Source organism: Bombina bombina, chromosome 3 (genome assembly GCF_027579735.1).
Source record: "Bombina bombina isolate aBomBom1 chromosome 3, aBomBom1.pri, whole genome shotgun sequence".
Classification (NCBI taxonomy): Eukaryota; Metazoa; Chordata; class Amphibia; order Anura; family Bombinatoridae; genus Bombina; species Bombina bombina.
In genome coordinates this window covers 830,350,610-830,364,179 of record NC_069501.1, presented here as the reverse complement: position 1 = coordinate 830,364,179, position 13,570 = coordinate 830,350,610, and the positions used below count along the sequence as shown (strand labels likewise).

Sequence of the window (13,570 nt, the reverse complement as noted above, 5' to 3'; positions counted from 1 at the left end):
GAGAACTTTTAGGAGAAAATGTAAGACAATTTGAATGATAAATCGAGTCTACTTTTTTAATATTTATGTTACATAGAGTAGTCTAGTCTATGTTAGCTAACCTTGGTTCCAGGAATTGGTAAACAGGATATTATGAGGTTTGTTGCATATTCAAAGGTTTTCAAGGAACTGCTTTCTCATGGTGCTTCTTGGTACTGGTGTGTTTTGTGTACTTTTTTGTGTTTTTTGAATAAAGTTTTTTTATTTATTATTACAACTAAATTATATATATTTTTAATTGTTATGTTTTGCCAAATTTCTGATAGGAATTATTTGAGTCCTCTATTTCCTTCAACATCGTTTTGGAAAATTCAGATTATTGTACTGTCCATCCTATTTTGTTTTTTAAATTAAATTGGAAGAACATTCATATTCCCTAAATTGGTGTGTAAAGTGCATCTTCAAGCAATTTAAACATTTTCTGACATACTTACATCCTCCAGGTTTAAAGTTAGGGGAATTTAAACAGTGTTTCTAAAAATGTCCTTCAACTGGATTAAAGGGATAGTAAAGTCCAAATTAAACTGTTATGATTCAGATAGGGCATGTCATTTTAAACAACTTTCTAATTTACTTTTATCATCAAATTTGCTTTGTTCTCTTGTTATTCTTAGTTAAAGGCTAATACTAGGTAGGCTCATATGCGAATTTCTAAGCCCTTGAAGGCCACCTCTAATTTGAATGCATTTGACAGTTTTTTTACAGCTAGAGGGCGTTAGTTCATGTGTTTCATATAGATAACATTGTGCACATGCACATTAAGAATCAGCACTAATTGCCTGAAATTCAAGTCTGTCAAAAGATCTGAGATAAGGAGGCAGTCAGCAGAAACTTAGATACAAGGTAACCACAGAGGTAAAAAGCATATTTCTGTAACAGTGTTGGTTATGCAAAACCGGGGAATGGTAAATAAAGGGATTATCTATCTTTTCTAACAATAACATTTTTGGTGTTTACTATCCCTTTAATATCTACAACTAATTAGTATGATTCATGATATAGTTCATATGCTGTCACTTTAAATGTAAAGAGAGTTAACAATTTAAAAATAAATATATATTAAATATTTGATCAAAAGACTTCTTAAAATATAAAGTAAGGTATAAAGTAAGGTAATCTATATTCGCTCTATATTTAGCTTTGTACAAGTATAAGCTAATGTTCCAATATGCTCACCTTATAAAATAAAACATCAGTATTGAAATATGCATCTGGTGTCTGATCATCCATATATACTTTTTTTACAGCTTCATATAGCCTGTGCTTGTGGATTCAAGGAAGTAGCGTGTTTATTGTTAAAGAACAATGCAGAGCAAGATGCTGTTGATGATCTTTACTGGACACCACTTCATTTAGCTGCAAAATATGGACAGGTAATGTAATATCATTTATATCAGCAATTTCTAATTAAAAAGGAATAGACATCTGTAAAACTGTTTATTGTTTGCTTTATGTTTTTCTATTTCCTTTTTTTCTTTTTTATTAAACATCAAAACTATGTCACATCCAAATAAAAGCCTTAATTCAGTGTGAACAATGCAAATATTCATCTTGAGTAGTAACTTGTTATTAAGTTTTAAGACCATTCTGTCAATGTTAGTTTGTATCAGCATTAGTACATTTTTATTGCTGAGCATAAAATGGGGAAGTGAGGATCAAAGCCCACATTTATACAATAAGGTAAAGTAATTATTAGGTGTTAGTGTCCCATTGGTACTTATTTAAAGAGCATGCAGTTTGTCTTTTCTGTCTTTATATGAATTTGTTAGGAGACTTTCTTAGTTAAACTATCATGTCATCAGTTTGTGTTATTTGTGTTTGCATAAGTTTAATACAGTATTAATAGGCACACAGATGAGATATGCCAATTACAAACTAGACCTCTATGCCAACATATGTTAGGGTATACAAGAGTTATAGTCACTAAAATATATAGAATAGGTACCAATAAGGGATATATTATTTGCTAATTAATGACTTAATAAAGTCTATATACTTTTATCAACAAGCTTAATTTTGTTTATCTGTAATTTGGAGTCATTTATCACTAAACGAATGATGTTATCAAGCTAGGTTTCCAACAATGTAGCAAAGCGTGCCAAGTTTTTATCCTATTTTATTATAACCATAGGTATCAGCCAGAAATATTGTTATGAGAACTATTTCTGGGTAAGGTAACTAATCTATTCCCATGGGACTTAAAAAACATAAAAAATAATATTTTGATGAATAAAGAATAATGTAATGAAAAATATTCATGAAAGTGTTTCTTTAAATAGTTTTACAGTTATTTAACTGAAATTAAACTGTAACATTATTAGGGAAGGCAAACAATTGTTTAAATTATTTGTAACAATAAAAAAAAAATACAGTTTTAATACACTTTTCATAGAATGTTTATAATATAAAGATTGGTTTTAACAGCTCATAACATTTACATGTTTTCTTAATGTACTCAATTTTCAGACAAGCCTTGTGAAAATCCTCCTGGTTCATCAAGCAAATCCGAACATTCTAAATTGCAATGAAGATAAGCCTTCAGGTTTGATAATTAGATTGTGAAACTATAACTGGCTTTGCTATATACAAAAGACAATTTCCAATGTTTGTAAATGGCAGCATTTATTTCCAGTGGAGAAATATCTGTATGTATATATATATATATATATATTCCTAGATTACAAGTGGAGTACTATTGATAGTTCAGGGTGCTATTTTAAATTGAAACGATTTGTTAAGATTACCTATGCTGGCAATATAACACAGACTAAAGTTATTTCATTTAATTCTGTATGATTTGAATGTTGTGTGGTGAAACAAAAACAAATTAGTCACTAATTCACTAGTTCAATAGTAAATATTCCTTTATATTTTTTACCAAATAAATGCTAACCTGCCTTGTGTATTAGTGCATTGTAAGTGATTAAATAGCATAAAAAAAAAAAAAACCCTGACAACTTTAATTATTCTAACTCATAGTTGGTGACACTGAATTATTAAAGTTAAAGGGACAGTCAAGTCCAAAATAAACGATCATGGTTCAAATAGGGCATATCATTTTAAACAACTTTCCAATTTACTTTAATCACCAATTTTGCTTTATTCTCTTGGTTTTTCTTATTTGAAATCTAAATCTAGGTAGGCTCATATGCTAATTTCTTAGACCTTAAAGGAAGCCTCTAATCTGAATGCATTTTGACAGTTTTTAATCACTAGAGGGCATTAGTTCAAGTGTGTCATATAGATAACTTTAAGCTCACGCACGTGAAGTTACCTAGGCATCAGCATTTATTGGCTAAAATGCAAGTCTGTCAAAAGAACTGAAATAAGGGGGCAGTTTGCAGAGACATAGATACAAGGTAATTACAGAGGTAAAAAGTGTATTATTATAACTGTGTTGGTTATACAAAACTGGGAAATGGGTAATAAAGGGATTATCATATTTTTTTTAACAAAAAACATTCTGGTGTTGACTGTCCATTTAAGTTTTAGTTTTTCATTTTTAACATATAAGATCTCTTAGCTGTTTACTAACAGCTAGATTACGAGTTTGGCGTAATGAGTGAAAAAGCATTGTTATGCTTCATAATGCTGCTTTTTCCCTAACACCGCTATTACAAGTCTTGCAGGTATAGGTGTACTGCACACCTTTTTGGCCGTCATGCAACGTCAGTACCGCCCTTTTAAAAAAGTCCTTTTTCAATGGGACTCCCATAGCGCCGGTATTACGAGTTTGCCTGGGAGGCCAAAAAGTGAGCGGTGCACCCTATACTGACAAGATTCGTACCGCAATTTAAAGTCAGTAGTTATGAGTTTTACGTTACAAAGCTGTACCATAAAACTCATATCTAAAGTGTTGAAAAGTACACTAACACCCATAAACTACCTATTAACCCCTAAACCAAGGCCCTCCCGTATCGCAAACACTAGAATAAATTTATTAACCCTTAATCTGCGGCTCCGGACATCGCCGCCACTATTAAAATGTATTAACCCCTCTTCCGCCGCTCCCCGACATTGTCACCACTATAATAAACCTATTTACCCCTAAACCACCACCCTACCACATTGCAAACACTACTTAAATATTATTAACCCCTAATCTGCCGTGGTCCGCTCACACCGCCGCTATAATAAACCTATTAACCACTAAATTGCAAGCCCCCCACAACAAAATATACTAAATATTAAGTTAAAGTTAGAGTCAAACAGACAAATTTTACCAGGACAGATGCATCTAAATAGCACTTCTCTCCCCCTAGTAAGATATAGAACATTAAATGTTATAGGGGTAGAGGTTCAGTTGTATTTAAAATTTAACTTTTATTATAATTATTAAAAAAACACAAAAAATGTATGTTTAAAAACACAAGTAGATTACTGACATATCTGATTATAAAGTTCAAGCACTGGAATATTTCTTCCTGATCAGGATCTTAAAGAAAGTTACAGTAAAGTTAAATAGGTTAATTTTCCTACATACTGTATGTGTATAATTAAATATGATTATAAAATCTCAAAGTGAGAATCATCCAAAATCGCACTGTTATATTAGCTAATACAAGCTGGATTATATAATCTGTTTTCAATACTTTGCTTGTATTGGTGGAAACTGTAATGTTCTGTAATGTTCTTTATATTCAGTTATTAATTGGTAAATACTTTCTAACTCGTATATTCTATTGGGAAATACGATGAATTCACCAGATAGTATGTCTGTGTAATGATATATATGCTGGTCTTTAAAAAGATGTTTGATAAAGTTAGGATTTATTAAGATGGGTATGTATTAGTCTCAATATCTCTAAGTAGTATTTTATTCTCTTATTAGAGTATTTTCCATATGAATAGACTTTGACTCCCCACTTAGAGGTAAATTAATCATCTTACACGTAGTTAGAAATAAGAAGCTTATATTGTTACTAATTCTTATTGATCACCTGGATATGCTTGGGTGCAGACATACACAATCTTTATTATGCAGTATATTTTTATTGTGACATTGTTGGAACATTTATATTTTCCTTATAGAAAGTATCAAAAACTTTTGAGCACTGCAAAATAGCTCTTTGTATTCAAAATGTCGTTGAGTTAATTCCTCAATGGGTCCAAAGTATACATAATGTAACTTCTTAGAATAATACACAGTCAGTCTATTCAATATATCTAAGCGATATTTACTAAATGCAAGTTATTTTACTTTTTATAACATTACTGATGTTAAATCTCTTGCTACAGCAGTTGCTGATTGGGTAGCTTCAGCATATAAACTCTGGGATGTTATAATAGCTAAAATGCTTGTAATTCGACAAATAATACTTGCAGTTTGTGGAAATATTCTATGCACACTCGTTTTTTGATACATAAATAATTGTATCAAAATATATAAATATACTAGGTTTTGATATCCTTGAAATGCTCAGGAACTGATTGCCGATTGTAAGTTATATATATAAAGTTACTGTGTTAGTTTGCCTTCGGCAGTGAATGTAACTAGAATCTATGGTATATCTATCGTTTGGGAGAACCTAAAGCCAATATAATCAATTAAGTAAATATAAAAATATAGTCCAACTACAAAGATTAAAGTTTGTTTTTCAAATTCACTTTTTTAAAAATTGATTTGCCAACTTGTAATGGTTTTTTGTTGGCATAAGTCTCTATAGTTAACGTATCGCTTTTGACGAGATGCTACAACATTTAAGCATCCACAAGTTTGTGAGCTGAGCTGACAATGTTGTATTTACCAGTGCTAGATTATTTATTAGTTATATTAAAGTCAGATCTAGATGCAAGTTAAAAAATAGTACGGAGTTTAATAAATTCAACACCCTCCCTTAACATGTTTCGCCGTCTGAGTTACGGCTTTCTCAAAAGGTGATGCGCGCCGGCGTCTGCAGGTGTATATCACCTAAACCCCGCCCTGATCTTCATCTTTGTCCAATCCGTGTCATCCTCATGGTGAGTGACATAGGATAGTTAGATTAACATTGTGGCCAATAGGAGAGACCTTCAGAATGCATTATTTGGTGGGTTGAAAATCAACTTATGATTTGCATCTCTTTCATGTGAAATTTGATACACCAGTAAATTCTGCAACAATAATAGTCTTTGTAATTGTTGATCTTATCACTTATGGTATTGGCAAATTGTGAATTTATTTCTGGTTCTACCTATTAACCGTTTGCTGTATAACCATGATGTGAACATTTTGTTCAAATTGGACTAAGAATTGGCACTTATAATCTAATGATTCATGTACTATTAACATATTCAAAGTCTAAGCTCTCCTATCTCCAAGAGACTCTAATATTTGGGACCAAGTAATGAGAACAGTCTTTTCAGACAGTAAAGTTAAAATAATTCAATTAGCTATTCAATACTTTTTCATACAGTAAATATCATTGTCCATAACACATTATACAAATATATTCAATCCATTTAGGCTATTATGCCTATTCAGAGATTCCTTGTTCTGTTCTTATATATTAAGTATTAAAGGATGTCTTTATGTTCAAGTGAAAATTATCTTTTTAAACCAAATGTAAACATTCTATAAAGTACTGAGAGAAATGGGTGAACAAATGGGGAGCTATATACCTCCCTCATATAATAATGAACAAAAAGTGATGAAAAGATAATTATTCTGTTAAGATGAGTTTGGGTGACTGGCCGGTATTAGCAAGTAATGAGAGTAAGAGCCTTATTCTAAGATTGTTGTTTATTTCATTTATGAAAATATATATATTCATAATATTCATAATCCTATGTATATTGAATTAGGTTTTATTGTAGACTTTGTAACATTCTCATTGTCAGGTTTAGTAATGTATCCTAGATATGGTTTTGTTTCACGATTTGGAGCTATGTTCAACTATTATCTGCTATTTTGGATTATTTTAAATGAACATAGAGTAGTTATTTTGTTCATTTAAGCCTTTAGCATATACACAATCCATTAAATAGATTAATTTGGTTTCAGCTATAATTAATGCTTTCTCCAAGTCTCCTCCTCTTAAACCTAATTACATTTTTTTGTACACCATAATATTCCATTTCGGATGTTTTAGATTGGTGGTGTATATAAAAATGTAAAGCTATGGGTGTAATCTTCTTATTGTTGGACAAATCTCGGGGAGCATTGCGAATATACGGAGGTGCTCCAAAATCCTTACGTGGAGTTTTCTTGTCGTCATTCCACGGGCACTTGCATTGAAGAGCATAGATAACTCCAACAGTATTGCAGCTTATATATGTTCGGATGTTATGTTGTTTACCAAATCTGTCTGTGATCATTTTTTTCTTCTTTATCATATAAGCATAGGTAGAGCAATTGCCACAAGGGAAGGAACCCTGCTCTCCAGCTTTTGATTTTGTGGTTTTCCTACCATAATGGCTGGAGCTAAGGATCTATTTTAGATTTCTTGATCTTCTGTAGCTGATTTCAGCTTTGGATCCAATCATATCCTTTAGTAGCGGGTCAGCTTGTAAAATGTGCCAATTTTTTTGGATTATTTCAAGGATTTGGTTTGATTGATCATTATATGTTAACACTAAACGTGTTTTGTTATCAGGTTTTTTTTTTTGGACTCTTAATAGATCTGCTCTGGGGGTTATAGTAGCTCGTCTCTTAGCCTTGGGGATAGATCTTTTACTATACCCTCTTGCGATTAATCTGCTTTTGAGTTCTGATGCTCTTTTTTTGTACGTGGTTTCATCTGAACAATTTCATTTTATTCTTAGGAACTCTCCAATAGGTAACGATTTTGTTGTATTTTTTGCATGAGCACTGGATGAGTGGAGTACATTGTTTGTTGCTGTCTCCTTTCTGTATAGATCAGTTCTTAAAGATCCATCAACTTCTTTAAGAATTTGTAAATCCAGAATTAAAATTTTAGTTAGACCTTTTTGGTAAGTGAGTTTGATATTCAGGTGATTGTTGTTCAGATGTTTTAGGAACCTATCCAATTCAGATTCGGTTCCTTCCCATAAAAATATAATATCATCAATATACCTAATCCGCAAGGGGAAATTGTGGGTATATTGATCATTATTATCTGAAAAAACTGTGGTATGCTCCCACCAGCCTAGAAATAGATTGGCGTAGGTGGGTGCACACACTGTGCCCATAGCGCTGCCTTGGGTCTGTAAGGAGAATTTATTTTTTGAAGAGGAAGAAGTTCTTGGTGAGTACAAAATTCAATAGATCTAACACAAACTGATTTTGTTCAGAGCTCTCATCTGTTGACATGTCGAGGAAAAATGTAACTGCATTAAGTCCCAATTTGTGATTAATACTCATATACAGAGACTCTACATCTCCTGTGACTAACCATGTGTCTTCAGAGATATTGATATCCTTGATCAGCTGTAGAACTTCCATTGTGTCTCTTACATAAGAAGTTGAGTTAGAAATTATCTGATAGAAGGGAAATTCGGCGTGCGGCTGCACTAATCCGGAACCGGAACTACGGGTAGACCACAGGGTCACAGGGTCCTCCAATGATGGATCAGCTAGTCCGGAGTGCCGTAGCCAGGCAGATCAGGCCCAAGGTATGTAATCCAAAGAGAAAAAATGGCAGGCACTACTTGGGGGTGGAATTCAAACAGCAATTTATTGGTTTAAGCCACACATAAAAAAGAACAGGCTTAAAATAAACTCCAGCAACATACAGACAGAAGGGTAGACACAGAGGGACTGACTTCCTGACGCGTTTCGCACCCCCTAGTGGCGCTTAATCATAGGCTAAGTTAGTAACAGCAAGACACCCCTTATATACACACAAGGGAATTAACCCTGCCCCCACCAACAATAAAATTTAAAACATACTGATGTATTCTATAATGTATTTAAAGCTGAGGCAATTGAATTATAAAAGAGAGACATAATATACCACCCTGCAGTATTGTTATAAATCTATTACTAGTATAAATGCTAAAGTAATAGATAGATACTCCATTTTTTCTCTTTAGAAATTATCTGAGTCTATGTCAATATATTGGCTAGCTTTATCCATCAAGTTTTCATTGCCTGAGACAATTGGACAACCTGGGGGTTGTTTGTCATTTTTATGTACTTTTGGGATTAAATAGAAAGTTGCCGTTTTTGGATGTAATACGGTTAAAAACCTCTTCTCTTTGTTAGTAATTAAACTTTCTTCCTTGCTTCATCAATTAATTTAATATATTGTTAATGGAATTGTGTACCTTGGTTTCTCCATAATTCTTTATAGCAGGATGGATTTTTTAATTGTGAGATTGCTTCCTTCAAGTACATTTCCTCAGGCCAAATTACAACGTTACCTCCCTTGTCCGCATTTCTAATAATAATATCATTCCAGGATTCCATGTCTTTGAGAGCTTGTCTTTCTTTCATGGATAGATTTTTAGATTTTGAATATATACTCAACTCATTTATAGCTTTGCATACAATTTGGTTAAAAACATCTATGTTAGAGCTTGTGTTGTTAGCTGGAACAAATTTTGATCTAATTTTTAATGCTTTACGCTAATCTAGGCTTTCTACAGGATCTTGTTCTGTTAGTAGGTCCTCCAAATTATGGAGTGATTCAAGTTTGTCCTTAGATAGATCTGATGGGGCATCATTTTCCTCTTTGTTGCAGAAGTGTTTTTTTAGGAGTAACTTACGTAGGAATAGATGTATGTCTTTTATTGTTTCAAATTTGTCTAACTGTGAGTTAGGACAAAATGATAATCCGTTTGACAGTACACTTATATGATGTTTAGATAGAATTTTATCTGACAAATTGATAATTTTCAGTTCTTCATTCTTATTTGAGAGAATGGACTTGGATTCCTTTTGTAAGGCTTCATTGTTTGTGGCTTGTCTTTGGTGTTTTTCTTGTTCCTTGTACTAAATATTAAACTATAAACCCCATAACCTCTGGCCTCCCACATAACTACATAAATATATTAACCCCCAAACATAACCCTAACACCATCTAACTTAAATATAATTAAAATAAAGCTAAATAAACCTTACAATTATTACCTAAATAATTCCTATTTAAAACTAAATACATACTTACCTGTAAATTAAAACCTAAGCTAGCTACAAAATAACTAATAGTTATATTGTAGCTAGCTTAGGTTTTATTTTTATTTCACAGGTAAGTTAGTATTTATTTTAACTAGGTAGACTTCTATCAGCCAATAGGACTTAAAGGGGAAAAAAATCCTATTGACTGATCCAGTCAGCCAATAGGATTGAGTTCACATTCTATTGGCTGTTTGGAATAGTCAATAAAATGTGAGCTCAATCCTATTGGCTGATTGGATCAGCCAATAGGATTAAAGCTCAATCCTATTGGCTGATTGGATCAGCCAATAGGATTTTTTCCCCTTTAATTCCGATTGGCTGATAGAATTCTAGAACCTTTGAGGGGGCAGCAGAATTCTGAGTGTCTAGGGCAGCACAAAACATAAATGCGCCACTGACTTGTTAGCATTTTATAAGCATCCAGTTTGTCAGAACGTGAAGAAAAACTCTATTTTTACCCTTTTTTGTCACAGAATGTAGCATTAATTAAGTATTATAGGTGACTTAGAAAAGGTTTTAGATTTGTTTACCTCTGAGGGTTTCAGGACTTAGTCTGGATTATTTTGGACTGTCAAAATACATTTACCAGAGCAGGTGTTTTATTTTTCCCCTGTAGTAAAAGAAAACCAATGCATTTAAAGAAAATCAAGTCATTTTAAAGAATAAAAAAATAACAGTAGAAAGCACATTAAAGGAATATGAAAGCCAACATTTTTCTTTTATGATTCAGATAGAGCATATCATTTTAAGCAACTTTCTATTTTGCTTCTATAATCAACATTTATTTATCCTCTTGGTATCTTGTGTTGAAAAGCAGGGACTCACTTGTAATCTAGCCCTTCGTTAGTTATCTCTTTAACAGAAAATTTTATGAGAATGAAGTAAATTTGATCATAAAAGTAAATTGGAAATGTTAAAAATATTTTTCTCTCAAAGATTTCCAAACCCAAAGAGCTCTATAAACCCCTCCCACCTCAAATGAAACTAGCTTTGTATTTGCCTACGCTGGAGTAAGATGAAGAATGAAGATGTTCATGTTATTATTTAGTGAGAGGGGTTCTCATAGGAATGCTAACGTACATAGCAGTTTTTTTTTTTTTAAGTTTTCATTTTTTATAGAATAAGCTCCTTACACTTCATCACATGATGAGTGGGTTCTTAAAAAAAGTGTGCATACACACTTTACCTATGTGTTTTTTTTGTTTTGTTTTTTTCCAGCTCTGACGATTTGGCACTACAAGATTGTATAACTATTACCACTTAGTTCTGTAGTTGAGGCTAAATAGCGACTCTATACGCTATATTGCATACTTAAATGCATGAACAAATTGTACTTTTATATGATCACATACTTGAGATTCTGTTATTACTTTCATCTAATACTCACTGTCTTTCTACCTGATTAGCCTGTGGATTAATCGCGGGCATCTTATAATGATCCTGCATAGATTTTCCTATAAGAATAGTCACTGGCATCTACTTATCAAGCCGTCAACTTTCTTGCATTCGATGGCACCAATACACTTGCCTAAGATCGCCCCCGCGGACCTGAATACGATCTCCAAAGTTACCAAAAAAGTCAAAAAGCCATGCACCAAGTACGGGGTGATGAGCAGTGGACTGTTGTTAACTAACTGTCATCGTTCTTGCTGCTCTTTGGCTTTTTCCCAGCTTTATTGGTACCCTGTCACTAAACACCCACACTACACTATACTGTTTTACCCCTATACTGCCGCTCCCGGAGCCCACCGCAACTCTAATAAATGTATTAACCCCTAAACAGCCACTCACGGACCCCGCCGCAATTAAATAAAGTGTTTAACCCCTAAACCGCCGCTCCCGGAGCCCACCGCCACCTACATTATATTTATTAACCCCTAATCTGCCCCCCCTACATCGCCGCCACCTACATTATACTTATTAACCCCTAATCTGCCCCCCCTACATCACCACCACCTACATTATACTTATTAACCCCTAATCTGCCCCCCTACATCGCCGCCACCTACAATATACTTATTAACCCCTAATCTGCCCCCCCTATATCGCCGCAACCTACATTATACTTATTAACCCCTAATCTGCCCCCCCCTACATCGCTGCCACCTACATTATACTTATTAACCCCCTAATCTGCCTCCCCTACATCGCCGCCACCTACATTATACTTATTAACCCCTAATCTGCCCCCCCTACTTTGCCGACACCTTACTAACCCCTAAACCTACGTCTAACCCTAACCCTAACACCCCCTAACTTAAATATAATTTAAATAAAACTAAATAAATATTCCTATCATTAAATAAATTATTCCTATTTAAAACTACTTACCTATAAAATAAACCCTAAGATAGCTGCAATATAACTAATAGTTACATTGTAGCTAGCTTAGGGTTTATTTTTATTTTACAGGCAAGTTTTTATTTATTTTAACTAGGTAGAATAGTTACTAAATAGTTATTAACTATATACTAACTACCTAGTTAAAATAAATACAAATTTACCTGTAAAATAAAACCTAACCTAAGTTACAATTACACCTAACACTACACTATAATTAAATTAATTCCCTAAATTAAATACAATTAAATAAAATTAAATAAAATTATCTAATGTACAAAACCCCCCAACTAAATTACAGAAAATAATTAACAAATTACAAGATTTTTAAACTAATTACACCTAATCTAATCCACCTAACAAAATAAAAAAGCCCCCCAAAATAAAAAGGGCATTTTGCAGGGCATTGTAATCAGCTTTTTTAACTGTAAAAAAAAGTACAAATCTCCCCCCAACATTAAAACCCACCACCCACACAAACAACCCTACTCTAAATCCCACCCAATACCCCCTTAAAAAAACCTAACACTAACCCCTTGAAGATCACCTTACCGGGAGAAGTCTTCACCCAACTAGGCCAAAGTCCTCAACGAAGCCAGCAGAAGTGGTCCTCCAGACAGGCAAAAGTGGTCCTCCAGACGGGCAGAAGTCTTCATCCAGACGGCATCTTCTATCTTCATCCATCCGGTGTGGAGCGGCTCCATCTTCTAGACATCCATCACGGAGAATCGTCTTCATCCGACGTCTTCTTGAACAATGACGATTCCTTTAAGTGGCGTCATCCAAGATGGCGTCCCTTTAATTCCGATTGCCTGATAGAATTCTATCAGCCAATCGGAATTAAGATAGGAAAAAATCCTATTGGCTGATCCAATCAGCCAATAGGATTGAGCTTGCATTCTGTTGGCTGTTCCAATCAGCCAATAGAATGCAAGCTCAATCCTATTGGCTGATTGGATCAGCAATAGGATTGAACTTTAATCCTATTGGCTGATTGCATCAGCCAATAGGATTTGTCCTACCTTAATTCTGATTGGCTGATTCTATCAGGCAATCTGAATTAAAGGGACGCCATCTTGGATGACGTCACTTAAAGGAACAGTCATTGTTCAAGAAGACGTTGGATGAAGA

The 13,570-nt window shown here is 33.6% G+C and overlaps 1 protein-coding gene across 1 annotated transcript in view; it reads left to right on the top strand.

Moving 5' to 3' along the window:
- Window positions 1-13,570, top strand: part of MYO16 (myosin XVI) — a 944,954-nt gene that overhangs the window by 115,783 nt on the left and 815,601 nt on the right. Inside the window, exons 6-7 of the mRNA XM_053707787.1 lie at window positions 1,287-1,412; window positions 2,506-2,581. Of these exons, the coding sequence (XP_053563762.1) occupies window positions 1,287-1,412; window positions 2,506-2,581 (202 nt within the window). The remainder of the gene's footprint in view (window positions 1-1,286; window positions 1,413-2,505; window positions 2,582-13,570) is intronic.